Source organism: Strix uralensis, chromosome 2 (assembly GCF_047716275.1).
Source record: "Strix uralensis isolate ZFMK-TIS-50842 chromosome 2, bStrUra1, whole genome shotgun sequence".
Classification (NCBI taxonomy): Eukaryota; Metazoa; Chordata; class Aves; order Strigiformes; family Strigidae; genus Strix; species Strix uralensis.
The window spans coordinates 410224-435493 of record NC_133973.1 but is presented as its reverse complement, the minus strand read 5'-3'; the positions used below and the strand labels follow the sequence as shown (position 1 = coordinate 435493).

Here is a 25270-nt window from a genome sequence, read left to right as displayed (position 1 = left end):
CTGCTCTTTCAGCATACCAAAAAATGCCACTCATTCACCTCAGGCCCATTTCTCCCTTGATATACATTGTGAATTGTTTTTCATAAATCTGCAAAACACTCCCAACTGGTATCTGCATGAGAAAAGAATAAAACCATGCCACAGAGCTGAAAAATTTTCTCTAAGAGAAACAAAATTTTCTTACTGATAACCCTTCTTTCAGGTGTTTAAAAGTATCACCAAATGCCATGGCTTCTTTTCTGAAAGCAGTATGCAACCCGTTCTTTCAACAGCAACAGTAGTACACAGCAGGCTTGTAGTCAAAGCTTGCTTCCTCAAAGCATATTAAGACTCAAAATTATCTCCTTTACAGCAGCATATATGTATTTAGGCACAGTACACTATTAGCCCAGCAACAATAAGTCCACTTTATCCAGACATTAAAAATAATGCCATAAGAAAAAGAAAAACTTCATGGTGGTGAATGGCTGTAAACTTATATGTCTCTGATGAGCTCCAGTCTAAAATATTTAGGCATCTGATCTAGACTGAACTTCTGACCCTTATCAAATGTTAGCTGCATACCTACTCATGCAAGAGCTCTTTGCATGCCATCCTTAAGAAAAGGTCATTTGCATGTCTGTCTTATGCAAGACACAGAGCAGACAACCTACTGGTTTTTGACATGGCTCCCTTGTGCTCTGTGTTTTTATGCTATTTTTACATGGAAGTTCTTAAAATGCAGAAAACAGGAAATTTATGCCATTGATTTATGAACTAAAATGTCATAAATTCCTTGTTTGTTAATCATAGACAGAACATAAAATATTTCCTGTATTATATTTCTAACAAATTCTTTTTCTTTACATGTTGCCAAGTTACTGGAAATTCAAATGTAGAGTGAAAACATTCTGGCATCTGTGTGAAAGTTTACATTCTAGGTCAGCCATATACTCTGACTTCTGGAGTTTGTGACAAAATAAACACATCAATATGCCACTCAGACTGGATACAAGTTATTCATTTAATTGTAAGCCTGAGGACAGCCTGCAGACTAGAAACATAAATGTCCATAATTCTATTTGGTTGTCTTCTGACTGGCTTCAAGGTGCCTAGTTCACTGCAGAATAGCTTCCAGCCTGTGAATAAGGCAGGCATGAGTAAAATGAGTTATGTCATATGCACCAGAACTACAAAATACTAGCTTTCCACAAATACATCTGATTTTGCAAGTGTTTTGTTCTAAAAGCCATGCAATAACACAGCCACGACTTTGAGCTCCCGTAAAGCATTGTGTCGTGGAGTTTCATGGCTAAACATCAAATTATCTGATTCCAAAACGCAGACTGATATTCTTTATGTGACAGGAAGAGCTGTGGCAGGTGTTCTGCTAAAGCTGAGCAGTCCCAGTCCACCACGGCAGGATAACCTGTGTGGTTATCCTTTCTAATGTTCTCATAGAAAGAGCAAAGCAGCTCCTCTAAATAAACTGTCTTAACTTAGTTCTAAAGGCTTAAGTGAAGATAATGGCGATAAAAAGTGTCTCCATAAGCATCCTCACCAAGTTGATCCTCAGGATCTGACCCCTGGTAGAGCATGTACAAAGGCAATAAAGCTTTCCCCTGTATTGCTTGGTTCTGTCTTTCCTAATCAAAACATGGAACCATTCAGATATTTGGCTCACTTCACCTCTGGTCTCCTTGGAAAGGCACCCAAAAGCGTAATAATTGCGACTGTGCTGTTTACACTTCTCTGTTATAAAAAAAGAGCAACCCTGCAAAGGGTTTTCACTTGGGCAACTGCCTAGGCATCAGACAGTGAATCTACTATTGACCTAGGGGTCAAAATTAATATCCATAACCTCAAGGAGAGATAGCTTCTAATGTAATTTTAGCTCTTTGACAGCCATTCAGTCGATTCTCCTTTATAGTATCAGGAAGGCAGAAGAAATTTACCTTCAAACAAGAGACTTATTAAAATCAACTGACCTCTAGATGACTCTTTTTTGCTCAAGTTGGGGTGATGCTGTCTGCCAAAGACCTTGCTGCCTTTTCCTTGGCATACTCCATGTAATGCTGAACAACACAGCTCCTCCTGGTCTTACAGGAAGCTTTTAGTAGTGAAAGGCTACGAAAACATCAATCCATGCAGACCTAAATTCTTCTTCACTTGGACCTTGCCCTGCGGACATGCTTGGGCAGAGATGCTGTACAACACATAAATATGGCTTTCAAGACCTCCTGTGTGCAGGGAAGGGGAAAAGATTATAGGGGAGGACACCTGGTAGCACCATCCAGGCTTTTATCACTAGACAGCCACTTTGTAGCAGACAGGCCTGGCATCTCAACTCACAAAACAAGAGTGAAGTTGTTACTGAATGTACTGGAATGTGATAACTTCCAAATAAGGCCAAATAATTTAATAAAACAATATTATTACATGAACAGATGAAACAAAGAGTGAAGAAAACTGTCCCTTCCCTCGACGAAAAGGGACTACATTTCCCTATGTGTTATCATCTCTGTGCTCTACACAATTGCTAAATTTACAAACCTGCTTTCTTTTCTTTGTCACAGCAGGTTTGGAATCTGAATCTTGATGTGTTGCTGTCCTGTTATCACTTGCTTTATCAATAGCTTCATCATCTGAAGGATCTAACAAGAAAAAAGAAGAGTTTTTGTTACCGTTTTTCAAATCCATCTCCTATCTTTTCATTCAAAAACAGGGATAAAAACTTCAGCTGAAAGGTTGTCACAATAATACAATCTCAAGATTAGCAATAAGTACAGCTGTAACAGAATTTTTTATCATTTTAGAACACTGGTATTCGAAATTTACTCTAAGAAAAGTCCCAGGTTTCACCTCCTCTTCACAGTATTAAATCTGGCAGGCAATATATTTATTTATCTTTCTGAAATGCTGCACAGCGGGTGCCAGCTGCAGCATCACAGGTAGAAATATCTAATATTTCAAAAATCTCCCTTGAATTAAACTAAGCAGTGAACAATGAAAGAAGATGTTTTTGATAAACCACATCTCAAGTCGCATGACATCTCTCAGCTTTATTTCACAAGTAAAACATAATCTTGGATCTGTAGCACTGCATTCACTGTATATAATTACAGACCTATCTCATTGGACCCCAAAACAAGCAATAGCACTGGTACTGAAGACTAAGGGCACTATGGTCCATAGGACAACTGTAAAAATACATCTTTCTTGCTAAGTTTGCTGACACTTCTTTCAGAATAAGTCACCTCCTCCTACTAAAACATGCCTTGCAGATGAAGGAAGAAAAAAAATAAATCAAACCAAACACACACAAAAGTGCACACAAAAACCTCCCCAGCCTCCATCTAAAAGCTCCCAATGCCTTATTGACACAATTACCTAGAAGAAGAAAAATGACGAGAATGGTATAATGTCCTATTGCATAAAAATATATACAGACATTTCCTGCAACTACATTTTAATTTTGTGTCTCTTCAGTAATAATTAGGCAAAGGCACCATTCCCGAAGTTTACACAGAATGTCCACAAGACTTAAAAAAAAGCTTATGTTTTGAAAGAAAATTATTTATATTAAGATGTTTCTACTCATTCTCTTCTTCATCTATCTACAGAGATACCTTAGGGGAAAAGAACATCCACAGCAACAGTTCCCTCTAATAGTGCTATATTAGTCTTTAAGATGCTGTATTCAAACACAGAAGTTTCTGTTGGGGACTGAATTACTTCCCTGATCATTGCCAGAAGCATTATCATCCATCGAACTGAGTAATTAGAACTGAATAATTCAATTTCTGTATCTGGAATATTTCCACCCGACAGGTACTTAGTCATTGTTGCAATCTCCTGTATTCTGAAGTTGCAAATTCACAGCTTCAAGTGTTATTTATTTTGAATAAAGAGGAACGGTACAATTTCTTAAGCATCACCCCAAGTATGGACAATATAACTACATCTATGCAATCGCTAGCTGTGAGCAGAGTAAACTGATGGCCAGAGAACATGAGAGAGAGAGAGAAAATCAACTATATTTACTAGTTCTATGTTGAAATAGGTACTTATTGAAAAAAAGGTAAGTGAAAGGATATGTGAAAGATGTGTCAGAGAATTTAAGTGAAAGGTTAAGTAAAAGGATATGAAAGGGAAAGGGGGATCTTTATTCATCCACAGTGGCTTTTAAAATCCTAATGCAACAGAACAGGTAACAAAATGGGTAGGTATTTATGCCTGGAAGGATACCATCTTGTAACTTCCACTCCTTTTCCCAGTTTGAAAAGCTTGTGTAGCAGTCAGCATCCTAAAGTTGGGTTGTGACAGCTGTTAAGAGTTCAAAAAAATTTGGGAAGTTGAAAGCTAGCAAGTGAAGAAAATCAGTGAATGTTTTAGCAGGTTGGATGTCATTTGTCATGAAATCTTACTTGATATAGATTAGCTTCTTGGCAAACCGCAAGAGCTTTAGAATCAGAGCAGCAACTAAGAAGAGAATTTGTTTTCTGGCCAGTACAACTAAGAGACTCCTGAGTGAAGGGGCTAAATAAACATGTTAATGAACTTCATTAAGACCAGAATGGATGCCATGGAAGAAATGGCAGCACTCATTTGCACCTCTACACAGAATGAAGACATATTCTGCCCAGTCCCCCAAGAAAAGCCCCACTTTCCAGGTCTACAGCAAACGCACCAATGTGTGCACCAAGTGGACACCGCAGCTCAGCTGGCCTGTTTGCTTTCCCCTCTGCGCAGACACAGCCATCAAACCAGCAGCTGAACGGCCTGTGGCCACCCGAGTGCTAGATCCCACGTGGGATGTGTGGCTGGTGGCAGGGGAAGAGCGAGGATGTCACTCCTGGCAGCCCCTTACACAGGCTCACTGTAACGTTAAGCTGCCCCTTAAGCTGGTTCTATGTCAACCTCAGAAGACACTACGTGGCCGGCCATTCTGGGGTCTCTTCTCAAAGGACACGAGCAAGGGAGGTGACAAGTCTAAATCTCAAGCTTACTTGTATACTAGGAAATTTATGGCACTGACATCCATGAGTTGCCCTCATGAGCTGTTTTCCTTCTCTTCTGAGGGACAAACTGAGTCTGATTGACTCTTCTGAGCTGAGAAGAACGAGCAGCCAGCCCCAGGATGACTGGCATTTTTCCTAAAACATCACTGTTACTGTCCCAGGAGTGCTCATGAGACATCAGCTGAAGGTGAAAAGTTTTCTGGGAAAGTTTATTGGTCACCAGAAGTAAAAAGGAGAGAGTATTCCAAAGCCCACTTTTTTTTTTTTTTTTTTTTTTTTTTTTTTAAACATCATCAATGGTGATATGTGTTTACTTCATTGTAAATTTATTAATGCACCAAAAAATACATCTAGATACATCTAGTCCTGTACAACTTCACACATGGCAGCAGATGAACAGAGGAAGAGAGAAAGCTGAAGTTTTGGGAGACTAACAGATTATTTTCCTTATATTACAGCTCAAATATCTGTGACAATCTGCTGGGTTCTTCCTTTCTGTCCTCCTGAGGGTGTCCGAGTGCTCCTGCACCATATGCCTGCCCCTGCACAGCAACAGCTCCTTCCCTGGCTTATTCCTCTCCGAGGGCACTGACCACTTATATCCCCCATCCACTTTGGAATCTCAGATGATACTTCATTAGAAGAAGCTGAGAAATTACATCATCCAGCATACTCCTGAAAGTTTAAAAGGTGTCTTGGTAGCTCACTGTTACCACTGTGCATTACCATGGGCTTGTTTCCCTCCATATCACCCCTTGGCAAATTTCTTGTGCCACATTTTGGTAGGGCAGCTTCTGTGTTTGGGAACCCATCACTGACTTTTGTCTCTTCTGCCCCGACTCCACAGATACAGAAGGAGTGACCAGCTTTTACACACACCAGCTCCACACCCCCGGGTTTCTGGACGCACTACACCCAAACAGGTTGTGGAGCAATGATATAAATGAAGTACATCAAAGAAATGAGAACTAATCACCTCTTTGTCCCTCTTGCTCACTGTGCTTAAGCCCCAAATGCCCATCCCAGAGTGTATCTGTGCATGTCTCACTGAATGGAATTGCTGAGCCAGGTCTTTCTCGGCATATTTACTTCACATTGGAAATAAATGAGAACTGCATAAAATAGATTCAGGGGAAGCTGCCTGTGATCTTTAAGCATTCCTTCTTAAATCCCACTTGGCATGCTCTGAAAGGCAAACAGGAGTCATCTAAGTTTTAAATAACCTCTTCTCTTTCTCATACTAAAAGACACACTGCTAGCAATAGCAATCTAAAACTGGACAAATGGTTTCCATGGTCTGAAATAGCCTAAGAAACAATGTGCCACCTGTTCACTGCCCATCGGAGTGCTGGACTGCACTTCGTGATGCAACGTCCTCCACTTTCAGCAAGAAGTGAGAGAAGAGGGAACCAACATCCAGCCCCAGACTCCACAAACATCTGTGAAAACAGTTCAAATCTGAGCATCTTTCTGCAATACCTGAGTATCTTTATTTCATAGAACAGAGCTTTCTATCCGTTCCAGAAACAGCCGCTCCTGTCCCAGTCCAGACAGAAGCTAGTTTTGAGCTGTGATTGCTCGTGACACCACGTCAGCTCCCATGATGACAGGAGCGCTTTGTTGTGGACATCAAAGCACCGCAGGCTGGACTCTGCCAACTACCTTCCTCTGCAAATAGTTACCTTGATGTCAGCAGGGTTATTCACAAAGTAAATCGTAACTTGATGCAAATAAATGCAGAAGCACCCTGCTCACAGATCCCAAACACGTCTGTACCAGAGCAGCCCTGCCTGCCCCGCTTTGAGGTGTCAAGCTGCCCAGGAGACTCCTCTCTGCTAGAGCAGGAGAGAGCACAAATGCTTCCTTAATAATAAGTTGGCACAAATGCAGAACCTAATTGATTAATACAAAGTTGACTTTCAAGTGCCCTGTGGTGCAATGAGGGGCAGGCAGGCGCTGACGGAACGCGCTGCTGAAGGGGTGATGTTCAGCGCTGCAGCCTCTGCATCTGCTTCCCTGCAGCACACAGACCTCACGCAACCACGAGGTTGTCAAAGACTTCTGAACGCTCACGTAATGCTCTCGAGATAGAAAAATAAATGTGAATTCCATAGCTCTTCACTTTTTTTTCCTTTGGTATTACGTCAGCAACGTGGCACATACTAACAGACTTCCCAGTCATTAAGTATTTATTTGATTTTATTTTGAACCATGCTGAAATGGAACAAGTCATTTATGCTTAACACACACACGAATAAGACTTTCTCATTTATGATACTTATCACTATTTAAAATCACTGAGTGCAATGGTTTCTATCTTCTTTCAAATTTAATAAACATGTCTACACACATCAATATGTGTACTAAATATATACGTATACATACCTACAGTAACACATACACATCTGCATGTTTATACATATGCACGTAAATAGATAAGCACACAGATATTTAAATAATTGAACAGGTTCCCTTTAATCATCACCTTTATTAATATATTCACAAGGAATCCACATTTACCTAGTTCTTTATACTAGTATTTTTAAAGGTAGACGAGACCTTAATGAAATAGGAGGTAATGACATGTGCTTTGATGTGAATGCAATTTTGTTTGTACATACACATTTGCTAGGCTGATTCACCATTACTGAGACTTCTGACCCTCACATGCCATTTTTCTACTCTGAATTGATTAATAAGGAGTTACAGTGGCCACAACATAAATAATTAATTATTATAAGGACTAGGGCTGACTGAAAAAGTAAAACTCCTCTAGACAGCACATCTCCAAATGCCCCAAAATAAAGAAAAAGTTACAACTGAAAAGGAACAGAAAATTATCTTAAAATTCTTTGGAAAAAACAACTTGTGGTTCGAGCCAGCCTACAACTAAAATAAAGGAAGTTCACAGAAATGATGGCAGGTATGGGAAGGTCCTCACAGGAAGAGAAGATAAGAAAACAGAAAGGTTTTTTTGGGAGAGAAAGGAGGCATGGTCCTTACAACCCTTTGTAATATACAAACAATGAACATGGAAACAATAGATTACACAGAATAGAAAAAGATTATTTTGCACATATACCCAAAGATAACTGAGGGAATGATGTCCACTAGTGGGGTTTTTGGTTTTTTGTTTGTTTGTTTTTAAATCTGGAAGCTAAGGGACATCAGACATCTATCTGGTATCCAGAAGACCCCCAGTGACACAGGCCACTACATGACGAGTTCACTTCTCACCGTTAAACTCATCTCTGTGACCGAATTTGGAGGGAACCTACCTGATGTGTCCAGGAGGGAGACTCCCTCAACTTTTATTTGACATATCTGGCACTGCTCACAGAGACACACTCCGTGCCAGAATAGTCTCTGGGCCCGAACAGAAATCCCTGCTTTCTCCCTTATGCTCCCATCAGGGCTACATATCAGTACTAAACTAGAATTACTTACATGAAAACAAAGTTTTTATGCAATTTATTATTAACCCCCCCAGCTTTCCGCCTCCTTGACTTCCATCCTCCTCTGTTCTAAAAGTGTTTCATATCTGAAACCAGACTTTAAATAAAGCCTGTGTTTTCTGATTTTTTTTAACAAAAAGCCCTGTACACTGTGGAAATAGATTTTATACTTGTTACACTCTCTTTCTAGTTTCAGACATGTTACAGGAAAGTCAGTACTCTGTAGGTGGTCATAGTTCATTCAGTTTGGGTGTGCTATGATGGATTAATTTCTGGCTGCTTTGCAGGCTATGTTTTTATTTATTGGTTGATTAAACAGTATTGATCTGTGTTCATTAATCTGGGGGAAAAATTATTTCGCAGGACTCCCAGGTTTAAACTCAGCAGAGTGAAAAATATTTGATGCTGAGTAAAACACCAAGTGTATTGGGCACATCTTGAGTTTTTTCTTAATTGCCATTTTAGATTGCTCTTCCTTGGGAGGAAGGGAGAAGAGAGGCAGAGCGTTGGTCAGGGAGAAGAATAAAATTGAAGTCTAAGATTTACTTATTCTCATCATTTTGTCATTAAAAACTGGCCTAAATCTCCACTGAATCAGATTAAGTAATCTTAATGTCAATGCACTACTTTGATTTTTTTCTCATTGCATCTCCCCTGTGTGTCCCATCAGGAACACACAGTGCAAGGTCAATTAATTTTCTGTGAAAAGTAACTGCTGTCAGCAAAATTGTCTCCCATGTCCCTGTTTGTCCTTGCTCAGTTGAGAGGCCTCCTCTTGCCACCACAGCTGTCCGATCGCAGTAACTGGGCTAGAAGTGGTGATGACAGTACTCTAACATACCACTATAGTTTCACTCCTCAAGGCAGCAGAAAAAACAAAGGTCAAGCAGATCCTGCCATGCTGCCCACCAGTATCCAAAGGAAGAGATGAGGTCTTTTAAATCATAGAATGGTTTGGGTTGGAAGGGACCTTAAAGATCATCGAGTTCCAATCCCTCTGTCGTAGGCAGGGACACCTTCCACTAGCCCAGGCTGCTCAAAGCCTCATTCAATCTGGCCTGGAAACAGGCCTGGCTGGGGACGCTCATTAACTAAGGAAAAAGGATCAACATTCTAAATATTTAAAAGCATTTCAAGCTCAACTACTTCCCTGACAAAAGGGAAAGGTTCCGCATAGCAGTGGGAGAAGCAGGTATGGAAGCCAGTGGTACAACACACAAGCAGCAGCTCAAGCCACCTCCTGGACAGAACCCAAATTATTCTGCTGTGTGTCACCAGCACTGTTAATCCCGAAAGGAGGATCTCTCTCATGTCTACCAGGTCAATCCTCTTTAAGTTCCCTCTGTAGGCAACGGAGAGCTTTGAATTTTCCTGTTGAGAAGTCTAACAGCAGCTCAGATACCCTGGAGCACATGGTGTACTAGCTATGAAACTCTTTTGGGGATCTCCAGACCAGCCACACAGAATGGCTAAGAAAGCAAATTTTAGTATTAATATGGTTCTTCAGAGCAGTTGCTGGCTATTTACTATGACAATACTTTAGAAATTGCTAGTAAATGTGATAAAATGTTAGTTACAAAAGTAATCTGTCCTTGGAGAAGATCACCACATAACCACTGCATCAAAAATAGCTACAACAGCGTCAGTACCATCTTCATTTCTCAAATTGCTCTGACTAAATTAGAAAGGATTTGCTGGCACCCCCAGAAAGATAAATAACTCTCCTCATCATGGACATGCATCATCTGCAGTGGCACGATGGAGAAATCCAGATGACAGATTACAGAATAAAAAACAAACCCATCCCCTTACCTCCTTGAATAAGGATTAGCTAAATCATTTTAAATAGTATAGTAAACCAAGATTTAGTCTTAGAAATCAGTAAGAACATACATACTGACAGGAAATGAAAAAAGAATATTTATTTGCATCAAAAGACATAATATTACAGCTCAGTTGAAATCTTTGATGTAAGGAAGAATGACAACATGGCTACACAGTGTGTGCTTCAAAAACTAATGAAGATATTCCCTTTTTTTTTTTTTTTTTTTTTGTATTTTAGTTTTTGCAGTTCCAGTTTTAACACTCACAAAGTTTTCAGGGCCATGAATCAAATGAAGGCTTTAAAATACTTGAGTATTTCAACAATTTGGAACTAAAGAGAAAAAACTGAGAGTCAGATGGTATTTGTTACTGTTACTAGGAGGTAAGAAGTTGCACCTGAAGCTCTGTTGCAGGTGACTACTAGTTAGTTACTGTCCTTTTGTCAACTTTCCCTGTCAGCCCATTGCAACAGAGAACAGAGCTGTCTCCCTGCCCGGGCTGAGATAATCTCCATGGCAACTACACGTGGTGCCAGTGCTCCATCATCCCAAACCAACCATGGTCCCCCAAGGTTTGGGCACTGTTTTCCCTTCCCACCTCTATGAACTAAGGACTCTTCTTCCAAAACAGACCTATTCCAGCACAAGAGTAAGTTTTCATATCTGCAAGGATGCCTTGAACTGCAGACTTAAAGTACCTGACATGGTACTTTAAAAAAGGTATTTTAAAGTGTAATTGTAAGGCACACTTGAAGGGCATACAATGTGTGACTGAACAGAAACAGACACAGTCCTATCAAAAAATAAAAAGCACTTTAATTTTCATAGAATCATAGAATACCAGTTTGGAAGGGACCTCAAGGATCATCTGGTCCAACCTTTCCCGGCAAACACACGCTCTAGACAAGATGGCCCAGCACCCTGCCCAGGTGAATCTTAAAAGTGTCCAGTGTTGGGGAATCCACCACTTCCCTGGGGAGATTATTCCAGTGGTCGGTTGTTCTCATTGCGATTTTCCTCTTGTCTCCAATTGGAATCTCCCCAGGAGTACCCTGTACCCATTACCCCTCATCTTTTCCATGTGACTCCTTGTAAAAAGGGAGTCTCCATCTTCTTTGCAGCCACCCTTCAAACACTGGAACATGGTGATAAGGTCTCCCCTAAGCCTTCTTTTGTCAACAAACCCAGTTCTCTCAGCCTTTCCTCACATGCCAGGCTTCCCAGTCCTCTGATCATCTCTGTGGCCCTTCTCTGGACCCTCTCCAGCCTGTCCACATCTGGTTTTTATATCAGGGACCAGAACTGAACACGGTATTCCAGGTGCGGCCTGACAAGCGCTGAGTAGAGTGGGATAACGACTCCTTTATCTCTGCTGGTGATGCCTTTGCTGATGCAGCCCAGCACCCCGTTGGCTTTCTGTGCCGCTGCAGCACACTGTTCACTCCTGTTGAGCTTGTTGTCCGCCAGGACCCCCAGGTCCCTTTCCACAGAGCTGCTCCCCAGCCGGGTAGAGCCCAGCCTGTGCTGGGCTCCTGGATTATGTTCTCCCAGGTGCAAGGCCTTACACTTGTCCTTGTTGAACTTCAGAAGGTTCTTGCCAGCCCGCGCTTCCAGCCTATCCAGGTCTCCCTGCAGGGTGGCTCTCCCTTCCGAAGTGTCCGCTTCCCCACTCACTTTGGTACCATCAGAAAAGTTCATCAGGGCACGCTTGATCCCATCACCCCGGTCGCTTATGAAGATTAAACAGCATTGGGGCCAATACTGATCCCTGGGGGACCCCACAGGTGACAGGTTGCCAGTGTGAAAAGGAGCTATTTCCCACCACCCTCTGGGTGCGGCCTGTCAGCCAGTTCCCAGCCACCCACAGACCACTTGTCTAGACCATAACACATCAGTTTCTCTAGGAGGAGGCTGTGGGGAACCATTTCAAAAGCCTCAGAGAAATCCAGGTAGACAATGTCCACTGCTTGCCCCACATCGCCCAAGCAGGTTACTTTGTTGTAGAAGGTGATCAGGTTTGTCAAGCACAATTTGCACTTGGTGAATCCGTGCTGGCTTTTCCCAATCGTCTGCTTCATTTGACTTGTGATAGCCCCCAGAAGGGTTTGTTCCATAACTTTCCCGGGGAATGAAATAAGACTGATGTGCCTATAATTTCCTGGATCCTGGATTTTGTCGCACTAGGTAATATTCAAATGGCATAAACTCTCCTTCCCAGTCCATCCAGCCTAAGCCTGTACCAAGCCAGAGTTTCTCACAGTCTGTAGGAATTCCCTGTAATAGTTTCTAAGTATTGGCAATAGCTTGTACTACAAAGACAACATTATTATAAAAATGTGAACCCCTTCCCTGAGCAGTTCAGAAGGCACATCTATCACAAAATTTTTTTTGCCCGATAAATCTAGTGACAGGATATTCAGTTTAGGTTCCTCTTTCTTACACTGAATGCTAATTTAAATTAAAATCACTGCCTGTTCAAACAAAAAAGAACAGGTCTTAATGCAGTAATATCAAATTAATTTTCACTACGCTCTGATATGATAGAAAATTTTTAGCACACTGACATAACTATCTGCCATGCAAAGGATCTCCCACAGAGTACTTCTAACAACTACCTCTCCTTTCTCCCTTATTTTTAACACTTTCTCTTTAATATTCAAAATAGGTACTTCCAACTTGTTTTTGACACATCTGTACTTGCTGACTGTGAGTGAACCAAAAGACAAAATAAAGTGCACACTGGAGAATGAGAACAGAGAAAATCCTCTGTTGTACACAAGTAAGCACAGAAGAATAAGCTTTACATGATCAAGGTTAGGCTCAGCTTGTAGTACAGCTACAACCCAGGCCTATTCATAATTTGACTTTTTCAGTTTTAAATATTGCCTTACAAGACAGAAATGTTAGAAAAATCCCGGAAAGTGATAGTAGGCCACCCTCCTTGTAATGAAAAAGGGTTGAACTTGACATCCTATCGCTGCCTTGAACAAGGAATAATGGCATCACCAAAGTAAGAAGGGAGAACTCAATATTCATTCAGTCACTGTAGTTTTAAAACCCATGGTACACAAAGGGAAAACACAAAGATTTGACATGTTAGGAATATGACAGGCCCTTTTATTGCTTGCTATCCAACTTAATATCTTCATGATGGGCCTGACAAACAAAAGCAACCAGAGCCTGAAGATACAATAATACATCAGCAGAGCACAAGTCAGTTCTGTTTGCTCCAGTACCCTTCACCAGTGACACCACGAGCGAAGGCTCAGATAGCATCCAGAAGTCACTGCAGTCTCCTCATTACTCTTTCTTTTGTTCTCTCAAAAAACTATTCTTTATGCTGAAACATCCCATAATCTCAAATCTCCAAATTCAGTTTAAAAGTGTATTCCTAAAGAGATGGGGAAGTGGGAGACTGTTTTGTTCGTTCTTAAGTAGCATTGGTTTTGGCTGTTCACAAATCTACTGGATGAACATTACAAAATTAAATACTTGAGCTTTGAAAAAGGGCTTCTCCTCTTGACAGATGCCAGGCATTATATACCCTACAGTCACTTCAGAGACCTCTCAAAAGGATGCCAGCAATACTGTGTGACGTTTTATGACAGTAAAAGGAAACACTATCCAATTCTGAAAAGTAGGGGAGTGAGGCAAGCCAGACTGCAGTTGACCATGCTGGAAATTGGCCGAGACATTATGGTTCACATATCTCACCTTATAAAATGCTCCATGGGATCTTTGAACAACTAGAAGTGCCTAGGAATTTGGGTTTAATCAAAACAAAAATTGGTTCACAAATACTGGTTACAGAATGCACCATGAAGGGGATTGTACATATGAGGAGGAACCTTACAAGGTTGGCTTGAAATAGCTGTCAATCCCAGCAGAGGCATCTGAGAGAGGAAACAGCCAGGGGTCTAGAAACCCAAATCATTCCAGAGGAAATGCTACCAAGGAAGGCTGGGTAGTCAAAGAGAAAAACTGTCTGCAAAGAAGTGGAAAGACCATCGGACATCATAAAACAAATTATGAGCCCAGGAAAAGGTAGGCACAAACTAGAGCCTGCCTGCCTACTACATTTCTCACTTGGTGGTGTAGAAACTCATGCAAAAGCCATCCTAAAGAAAGCTTGAGTGTATACAGCTGTCAAACAAAATACTGTTCCATCCATCTTGAAGAACTAATGCAATCACTCTTAAAGCCTCTTCCCCTCCCCTCAGGAAGTTCGCATTACTGGGGTTGGTCACGCAACACTTACAACCCCTTACACACAAACAGCACCACTCTATAAAAGTCTCCCCCAAAATTAACACTCTCTCCCCAGAGCCACCCAGCACATTATTTGTGTAAGCAAGAAATCACCCCTTCTCCAAAGTCTTCATATAGGAGAAGCTGGTGTCACAGCTCCTGGCAAAGTCTGACTGCTCCTGTGCTTTAGGACCCACCAAGCACTGCGATTCCTCCTCTTTCTAAGAACTGGTGATCTATCAGGTATGGAAACTGCTCCAGCAGTTTGCTGCTGAGAGTGAAGAGTAACAGCTCACGCTGTACACATTCCCTCCCTTATCCTCATCTCCTTCATGCTCTGGGTGAGGGGATCTGCGGTGATTTCAATATCCCAGCACTTGCAGTCGGGCAGAAGTAGCAGTGGCACTGGGGAGCTGGAACTGGTTGGGGTGGTCTGGATCGCATCAGGGTACCACACTGGGGCAAGGATAACAGGATGCTATCGCTGTTTAATGATGTCGGTATCACGGGCATTTGGAATTTCACTACTTACACAGTGCTAGTATGTCACTCAACATTTGTCTATCTGGAGGCAGACTCATTCCTTTTTTGGGTCCTCTCTCCAAAGTCAAACACCAGCATCATTCATTTGTTACAATGTTCACTCCTAATAAACATTTATTCTTGTTAATGGGGAAAAAATAGGGAAATTGGGAGGAAAGAGGAACTCGGATAAATCCATAAAACTACTCAACAGGTGGGCTTTAGCCGAGGTCTGACTATGAGCAAGTTTTGCCCAGGAATGTAGTATGGTCCCAGATGTGATGCCTCCCTTCATACTGCAGGACATTCACACTTTCCACTGTTCTCTCACCACCTTGGGAAGCAGCTGTGGCTTACAGCTGTAGTTCTTGCTGTGAAGGTAACACACTGAGTCTGGGTGACCCTGTGGCTTAAGTTGATGGATCATGATAAAATTACACAGTGGAACTTGCCAAAAATAGTCAGCTTCAATCAGAAAAATATATAGTACACTTCATAAAAACTTAACAGCCCAAATTATTGTTCATAGATGCACATTTCTACTTTAGTGACCACTGATACCATTCACGCCTTTTTGGCCCATGCATATTTTGCAGACATACACACCTATAGTGTAAGGTTATCACAGTCCTGATGTTTTCTCAGGTTTTCTCTGAATATTGATAATTGCATCCATGCATATAATGTAGCATATACTTAGATATGTTACCACCAACAAATACATCCCACTGAAGAACAATACTGCAAACAAGCTTTTATCCCAACTCTCCTACATGTCTTAACACAGAACGTGAGAGAAGACCCTGTGAGTAGCTCAGCTTTCTGCACTTTTTTTATTCAGAAGTCTTCATATGACATAGGAATATCAGGTCCCTGTTTGACAGAGTATCAAGTTGACTCATATCAAGTTAAACTCTCCTTCAGGTTAAGAACAAAATACCCTGACATGTTGCCACATAGTTAGAATGGCAAATTCCCTGGATTACAAAACATCTGTTGAAAAGCAGTTCCCTATCTAAGGCCCAAGGGTTATGTTTCTATGCCTCTTACTCTCTTGCTTCCTCCCCTGCACACACTACACATTTCTCTGCAGTTTGGTTTCTGATATTGCAGGCTGTACTGCCCTTTTAAGTTATGCTAGCATCTAAAATTTATATGGTATGAGAATATACATTTGTGGATTTAACTCACTTTTCCAAAAAGTCTTACTATAAGAGCAAGTGGAAGGAAGGATAATTTCTTATAGACAGGAGCTTTTAGGGAAATACCACACACTCTGATACGTTAAGGTTTTTGAGAGGAGGAAAGGCAACAGGCTTTTCATCCATGTCAGTGCTCTCTATTTAAGACTAACAATTACAATGCAATCTCTCATCGGTACAGGTCTTTTGTGAACTGGCATGCGGCTCATTTGTCTAAATGATCAAATAAAGCACATTATAACTCGATCAGTTGCAACTGCCATAAAAATAGAGCTCCTACCTACATTCATTTGCTGCAAGCAGATGGTTGATTGCTTTTCTGTCCTTTTACATTGCAGTCCTGTTCCCTTAGATCCTCTCTTTGTAGAGTGTGACATGCTGGGAGGTCAGTCTTCTGACAAGGTCATCTGCCTTCAGAGTGTGAAGAGAACAGCACGGAAAGTGGGTTGGGCTATATTTAGAGTTTGGTCCAACTCCGTGCCAAGGTCCCCCCACTGTCTCTCTCTTGCAGCACCGTCTCAGGTCTATTCTTGCAGATTCTCAGCCCACAGAACACACGAGGAGAGGAAAGGCGCTCTGAGCTACTACTAGGGTTGAGGTTTTTGCAATTCACTAAAAACAAGTGGATCAGGAGCTCGGATGAGGACTCCTTAAATCCCTCACTCTTCTAGTATTTATTTTTCCTTATTCAAGTGGATTTTCCCTTTTCAAGTGAATAAGGAGAGGACGCTGCCTGGGATACAGCAAAAAACAGTCTCCTGAGCTAAGGTAAGCTTGCTTCATTTCTGTATTGTCATCATAATTAGAGAGCAATTGATGATGACTTGGATCAGATATGCTTTTTTCTGCTAGACCAGTTCTGCATGTCAGCATGAAGGGTTTTTTTGGATAATGAAATCCTCAATTTCAAAACATCAGTTTTCATTATCACTGTCTAAAGGAAATGGGAAAATAAAAGGATATCAGCATGTGCAACAGAATATACATTGTCTGATTTTACCTGTTTAAACTAATGTAAGACACACAGCTATGCCAATAGCCTGTATCATTCTGAAAGTAAGAGAAAAACAGATGTGTGACTATATGCACAATGATTACATATATGGATGTGCATTTCAGTATGCTGAGGGATGTTTTATCCACATTATTTTGTACAATATGAGAAAGTGTGGCTTCAGGGCTGCAATATAAGGCTTGCTGCAAATAGCACAGATATAAAAAAAAATAATAAATTAATAGATGAACACATGCTCAAATCCCTTTACAGTTCCAAAGAAGTTACTCAGCTTCAGCCAGAGTACAGACAGGACTAAAGATCATATTGAATTTAGTCTCCTTTCATGGACATCATGATACTGTGGTGTGGACTCCGACATGAGGAGATAGTTATCATGGAAAGACGCCCTGGAGCCATGGATTTAGCACTGGCACACACATACAGAGCTTCCTGCAAGGCAAACACACAGGAATGGTAACATGAGGAAATAGGGTAGAAAGGTCCGCTTGACCCAAAGGGCCAAACACTGATGTGACAGCACCAAAAAGTTCTTTGTAACAGAAACACAACATGAAAGTTTCAGCAGAAGGGTTCTAGATTAACAGTAAGCAAAGGGCAAAAGGGGTCACTAAGTCACTGGGAGGTCATCTAAGCCACAACGACTGGGTGAATTCCTGCACTTCATTCAGGTCATCTTTTCTTAACATACCTGCTGGTTAAACAATGCCATACATCAGCCTGAAAAAGTAAAAGAGTACAAGGTAGCAAAAGTCTTACCTGCTGAAGTTACTTCTCATTTTGGTTACTTTCAACTCTCTAAGACCATTTCATCTTCCTTTCCTTCTGATTTTTGTTTGGCAATTTATGCTCAGAGTCATGAGTGTTAAGTTTATTTGGAGGATGTAATAAACACCGTGCGTTTCACAGAAAAATACCTTTCTAGCAGTCCTAAGACTCTCTAACAAATAATAATTAAGGCAACATGCCATGGAGCCAACTTGGGCTGTGACATGATAATTCAGATTCACCTAGAAGGTTTCTATTGTAAGAATTCAAGTAAGAGGCCATTATGGGAGGGTTACTTAAGTACTGCAAATGCATTCATCAAGTTCAAGAAGTAAAAGGATTCACAGTATAAAAGCAACTAGTGTGGCCTAAGATTGTTTTATAAACAGTTGTTATACACTGGTAGAAAAGAGGAGAAACAAATACATCTCTCTAAATTTTCAAGTGGTCAGGTTATACCTAAAGTTATCGCTTAATGAATCAACTTAGTTTCCATGACACTGTGGCACCTATTCTCCACCTGTGTGTGTGAAAATCTTATTTCCCCATCAATGTTAAAGACATTGAGGGGGTGGGAAGTGGCTTAAAATAAAGCAGTATGGGTGTGACTGTAGCCTACAAATACAGTATTCAGAAAGACCCCCTTGGCAAAGGGGCAGGAGTGCTGTCGCGTCCCAGTGGCAGGTGGGGACGGGCTTGTTTTGAAGGGAGGGTCACCACATCTTCCCCACAGGATAAGCCCAAAAAAGTCTCTGTCACCCAAACCAGTGGGAGGTTTGCTGGCATACAGGTGACAGGACGACAGCAATGGAAAAGGACAGTACCACTGTGATGATAAACATGAGCATGGCATTACTGGAAGTTACAGAGAAGCATATCTGAGTGAACAGGCCTCATGTCTTAACATAGAGAAACCTCAATTTGCTTTTAACCTCTCTGTGGCTGGGGTTGATCCTGCTTGGTAGGATCATCCTCTTCCTATTCTCTCCGCTCTACTATAAATTTCTAGCACCAGCATAAGCTGGCTTCACCCTGCTAAGGTGTGAGCTCCAATGGGCATGATGTGGCCATCCTAGTGGAGAACATCACAGAAGGGAAAAAAAAGTAAAAAAAAATAATAAAATGAGGAAATGTTCTTTATTTCCTCCCCTAGTGCAGAAAAGAAAGTCTGAAATCCTTTGTTTCTATTAGTGGGGCTGGCTGTTTCTATTAGAGGGCATGGCTAGATGTGTTGACTGACTTGCTGCTTAAGGTTGTAGATGAGGAGGAAGATGATGCTTGGCTGATGATATAGGCTGCCAGCTGGCCAGGTGAAGCTCCAAGGGGACATTCACAAACTCCTGCCATTGGCACTGTCACCCTCAGCTGACAGGTGTAAGCAAGGCCAGAGCCAGATGGCTAAATCCAAACAGCGCCAGGGGAATGAGTGAGTGCCACCAGCAGTCAGATCCTTACTACTGCTCACTGTATTTGTGTTCCTGCTTGGGGGCTTTCTCCAAACAACAAATGGTGCTGGGATCCTCCTCCCTCCCTGCCATTCCTCAGGCAAAACGGACGGCCAGAAAGAAGCTGGGGTTTTGGGGGGAGTCAAAGTGCACCTCAACTCATCCTGAAATAAGTACCTTTAGCAAGAGGCCCTGTCAGGTGCTACAGCAGCACTGGCACCTGGCTCTGTAGTCAGCCAGTGGGGCCTGCGACTCGCCACCACACAGCACCATCACTGCATAGCCAGCATCCAGGCAGGGACACCCAAAAGGGGATGGAGGAGACAGTAAGAAAGGTGAAGGTGGCACCTAGAGAGCCAGCCCAAGAGTATTTGGGTACAGGTCTCTGTGTGTATGCCTGTGTGAGAAGGTAACACGATATTTGATATGAAAGTATCATAGAAATTTCTGCATAGAAATTCTCTTTCAAAACCCTTCATGACTATTGTCATGAATAGACTTTCCAGGAAGGAAGTGACAGAGGATGATGTGCCAATACCTGCTGTATAGGAAAGAGAGATACTTACTGGCACAGAAAAATCACAAAGCTATAGTTAAGCAAACAGTTAATAAAATAATTGTAGTCATTCTACTAAAGAATATTTTCCTTTGAGACTTACTGGTAACAGGGAAAGGGAAGGAAATCAAAGTTCATACTTGCAACAAGCCACATAGCCCCAAGCTTTGTCTGACCTGCTTTCACAAATCCATCTCCCAAAAATAGGACAAAAAAAAACCAACAGAACTTTTCCACAGGGTCCCCTGCTGCATCTTGCTCTCTGTGAACCAGAGGTACAGCGATACCTTGTTGCAGAAAACAGTTTGCTCTGAGGTGAGGAACAGCCTCAGCAGTCTGCATGTTCTTTCAGTCTAATACAGTGTTGGGACTAATGGAGAGATCTCCAACACTGGTTTTCACATTTTACATCAGAAAACATTACTTTTAACCATGGCAAATTCACTCTTGTCTACCCAAAGCATAATGAAGTTTCATGCTCACATCTAAGCAGAATAAAGCACAGAAAAAAAACTCCACTTGAAGATCTAGGTACTCTATATTAGAAATATATTAGAAATCTAGGTACTCTTGTGTTAGAAATAGTGTGACCAGCAGGAGCAGGGAGGTGATAGTCCCCCTGTGCTCTGCACTGGTGAGGCCACACCTGGAGGGTTGTGTCCAGTTTTGGGCACCTCAATATGAGAGAGATCTCGAGGGGCTGGAGCGAGGGCAGAGGAGGGCAACGAGGCTGGGGAAGGGCCTGGAGAATAAATCCTGTGAGGAGAGATGGAAGGAGCTGGGGCTGTTCAGTGTGAGGAGGAGAAGGCTGAGGGGAGACCTCATCACTCTCTACAGCTCCCTGAAAGGACATTGTAGAGAGGTTGGTGCTGGTCTCTTCTCAAGGTGATTAGTGACAGAACAAGAGGGAATGGCTTTAAACTGCAACAGGGGAGGTTCAGACTGGACATGAGGAAAAAATGTTTCCCAGAAAGAGTGGTCAGAGAGTGGAAGAGGCTGCCCAGGGAGGGGGTGGAGTCCCCATTCCTGGGTGTGTTTAAGGGTCGTTTGGATGAGCTGTTGGGGGATGTGGGGTAGGGGAGAACTTTGTAGAGTCAGGCTGAGGGGTTGGACTCGATGATCCCGAGGGGCTTTTCCAACCTGAATGATTCTGTGATTCTGATTCTGTGTATAAACCTGCAGTACCACACTGCTTTCCAGCTGCGATTACCAGCTCCAAACTGGTGAAAATAGCAGGCAGACCACTGTCTGCTATACTCGTGTGTTACTTCTCACCCAAACATCTTTATGGTCCCACTAAGTACAGTTCTATGGGCCTCAGGCCTTACTTCAGTGATTATTCAGGATTGGCACACAGTCCATACAGTGAGATAAGGTCTGCTGTGCAGAGCCTCCACATAAAACCAGGAACCTGGGGTTTTCTCAGTGCAGGGGAAGGGGAGGCAGAAGGACTTGCCCCACCTGCCCTCGGACACTGACCACCAGTGCAGCTGAGGACATGGCGGGCGCAGCCTGCTCTCCCCTGGCCACATCTGCATCTCTCCCTTGCGGTCACACAGATGCACCCATGGACACAGTTGTGTACAGACAAATGACGAAGTTGCAGGGGGTGGAGACCCACTCTCTATCCATTAACAGCAAAACATGGTAATTAGGCTAAGATGAAGCATCTCCTTTGAAAAATGCATTTATTTTATATGGACTTTCAGTTTGGCTAGATGAAATGGAGAGCAACTATGGCAGCTTTGCCTAAAAATGATGATGTGAATGAAATTAAACAACTGAAAGTAGTTTGCCTGGCATGTTGTAAAACAGCATGCAGAGGTATGAGACAGCATGTATATACCCAGAGCAGCAGCGGTTATCTATACTTGAAAATATGCTTTCAAATGTATTTAAAATTGAGGACATACAGCTGGCCACCTGCACAGATTGATTTCTCACTTGTATAGAGCTGTTCCCAACTCCAGGGTCAGTGACAGCTACAGAAGTAAGCTGCAAACAGAGCGCTCCAGTCGGCACACATTTCTTAGGGCAGAAAGGGAGGTACAGAGCACGCTCACAGACAGACCTTTGCTCCCTCGGGGGAGGTCAGCAGGAGCTCGGAGCCTGGGAAAGCACCAGCACAGCAGCGGCTGTGCTTTGCTGAAGCAGTTTCTCTGTAATGGTGTACACACGACTTTCTGCTGCTCTGTGACATCTGCCAAGGAAAAGGATTATATGTGAGGCTGGACCGTATCAGTGCATTTCATCTTAAGATGAAGGTGGTTAACTTTAAAACAATTCCCAGTGAAAAGCCCACCTATACAATGTGGCATAGTCACGCAGGGAGAAATAGTTAAAACTGGGGCTATACAAAACTAAGACAAATTTCTTATCTTCCATTACATAAGCCTAAATTCTTTCAATCCCAGCAGATTCACAGTGATCACTACTGGGGCTAAAACACTACAGCATCCAACAACACTATTTTTTTTTTTTTGTCTCAAACATCAGAAAGTTTATATGCACAGCTGCAAAACTGTAAATTGAAATTTTATATAAAATGAAACTTGGACTAAACACAGTCCTGTTAAAATAAATCCTTGGAGGTGAACATTTCCATTTTTCACTAATAACCAGCTTTTTAGTATACCAATGGATACCTGGTCCTCAGGCATTCACTTGAACAGGAGACCAGTGTCCAATCTCTAGCACACAAATAACATTTGAAAAAAAAAACCAAACAGTATTTACAACATGGTTGTATTTAGCACAGTACTCATGCAATTTTCTTAACTACTAATAATATTGCAGAAGAATACAAGAGCAAAGGATGAAAAGAATGTAAAATAATCCCCAAATGAATGACAAATGTTTTAGATACTTTCCCTACAAAGACAATTTAAAAATCACATGCAACATATAGTGACAAAGGCATTTTACATCGTCTTGTCTGTCTTTAAGAACACTCAAATAGAAAATGAGTGGCAGCCATTCTTCCTGTCACTATGTTTAATTCTGTTAACATAATGATTAGAGATGTCATCCAATACAACTTGATGCATACCATCATATGTCCACTCACACAATACCTGCCTAAAAGAGTGGGAAGACAAGGAAATCTCACTTGGGAATAAAGTGGGGTGGTACAGGACGAGCTTGTCAGTATATGAGAAAAGGGAGGGTTGAGAGGCTGCACAAGGACTCACGTGCTCGAACACGGGCTGTTGCTGAGCAGTTTGTCTCACACAGCCAAGCCAACGGGCTGCACGTTCCCCACTGTACGTTCACACACCCACCAGCACTGGCCCACTTAGAAGGCGAGACAGCTCAGGTTGCAGTGGACTTTCTCGATATAGATAAGTAGACATCACAAGACTGAAACTACATGACCTCTCAACTCTTCTGCAACAGGAAACTTGAGAGTCTTGCAGGGGGAAAAACAGGGCGTTCGCTCCCCCTCACAGCAACTTTCATCCAACCTCCAGCTGTCTGAGGTGGACAACATGTAGTCTAATTATAGGTTCCTTGAGCCTTCCCAGAGATTGTCCCCTTACGTGGGCAAAGAATCTCACTAATCTCTTTCAGAGCACAGATCGTCCTCCATTTTAGAATCTTCTTCTGCCCTACTGCAAATGTGCAAAGCGGGTTCCCTATCAAATTTGCTCCTTGCCAGTGAAACAAAAGGAAGAAATGCCAGATTTCATCAAGAAATTCAGGGTATGAAATGACCACTGGAGAAGGCACAGTTAGCTGCTTCTCTATTGTCCTTTCCCGTGACGTGTAACTTAAAAAGAGCAATTAACACTGAAGGTATTTTTATTATTAAAGTGCAAAGCTATGGTATGTACTGAGCAGTTTGATACTTTACAGTTGTACTACATATATGAGTTGATATGCTGTGTTTTCTTTGCAGTTTGTGTACATACCCACTACACATGGTCAGAGGAGGGAATCCTAGAGGATTTCCTTGGATGAAAGTCAGGTGCATGTACGTGCTTTGTTTATTAAAGAGTTTGGGAGTACATTTCTCTACATCTGATAGGGACTGTTTAGCCTTTAGCAAATCACTAGCACTTCTTTCATCTCAGTTTGTCTTACTGCATAAAACAAAACACAGAAATATCCCTTAATGGGGTGTTTTGGAGCCTAAATAACATACGTAAAGTGCTATGGGATTTGTGAAGAAAGCGCTATAGTAGAATAAAATAATAGTTGTTTATTATACTCAGACAGAAAGGACATGGAAGTCCCTTTCTTTAACCCTTGAAAAAGCATTAGGGGTTTGAAAAATGCTTTTGAGAATCCTAGTCAGTTGCATTCAGGTCATTAAGATTGAAAACCAAACTTGGGGCTCACTCTTAGAGAGACACAGCTAGCTCAGTGAGATCCCTTTTAATTTAGAGTTAAAATTCTCCAGTCTCAGTATCGACAGCCACAACCAAAGGCTCCTTTGTCATGTCTTTGCTATTCAGCAGCTTCTGGGAGAGTGTCCTGACATGAAACAAGAGAATGATAAGGGCTAGTCCTATCTAAAGGGTTTCACTACTGCATCCAGCTCAAGGACAAACTGATGACAGACTGTGTAAAGGCAGGGTCAGAATACATGTGGTATGGGAGAGACAGAAGCAGTGCTTTATCTGCTCCCTGAAGTCTCAGCTCTGGAGACAGCTCAGAAGGCAGATGTCCTCTGGTATCCCATACGAACTCACACACTGTGAATTCTTCATTTGAGACCCTGTTGGGAAACATATTCTCCTCCTGCTTGATTTACTGCAGAGTTGCTGATAAGGAAACCCCGGCGTAGCAGAACAGTACACACAACACAACAGGGACGAGATAGGCAGCACATCTGCAGAGGGGAGATTGGTGTCTTAGCCAAAGTTACAGAGAACAGCAATTGTAAAATAATCCCAGTCTTACAATATGGAAAACAGCATAGCCCTCAAATCAGAGATACTTTGTCTCTCACTTGGTCTTTGGCAGCAGAAAGAATGGCCATACACAATTAATACCACCAAACAGGGCCCGACATAGCTAAAAAAAATAAATCCTATGTACTGTCATGGTAATTTTATCCTTTTGTTTATTTTTTTAAACTGAACTAATTACTTAGCTCAGCAATGGTCAGGACTGGAAGGCTGCACCAGGACTGTAATGAAGTTAAAACCCTGGGGAACAATTTTGGTTATAGTAGAGGTTTCAGCTGACTACATTTTAATTAATCGGAGTAGCACGGCACTCTGAATTCCCA

General features: G+C 42.0%; 2 protein-coding genes across 7 annotated transcripts in view; one reads left to right on the top strand and one right to left on the bottom strand.

Moving 5' to 3' along the window:
- CMSS1 (cms1 ribosomal small subunit homolog) overlaps positions 1–25270 on the bottom strand; it is a 247877-nt gene that overhangs the window by 15715 nt on the left and 206892 nt on the right. For 3 of the 4 annotated variants that reach the window (XM_074851973.1, XM_074851954.1, XM_074851963.1), the window contains exons 3-4: positions 22106–22193; positions 2533–2633 (exon numbers count right to left, since the gene is read on the bottom strand). In XM_074851973.1, the coding sequence (XP_074708074.1) occupies positions 2533–2633; positions 22106–22193 (189 nt within the window). Of the gene's footprint in view, positions 1–2532; positions 2634–16530; positions 16662–22105; positions 22194–25270 lie in introns of all 4 variants that reach the window. The other variant, XM_074851983.1, reaches the window with a different exon arrangement.
- FILIP1L (filamin A interacting protein 1 like) overlaps positions 16774–25270 on the top strand; it is a 213601-nt gene continuing 205104 nt past the window's right edge. For 2 of the 3 annotated variants that reach the window (XM_074851902.1, XM_074851892.1), the window contains exon 1: positions 16774–17018. The gene's annotated coding sequence lies outside the window, so the exon portion shown is untranslated. The remainder of the gene's footprint in view (positions 17019–25270) is intronic. The other variant, XM_074851911.1, reaches the window with a different exon arrangement.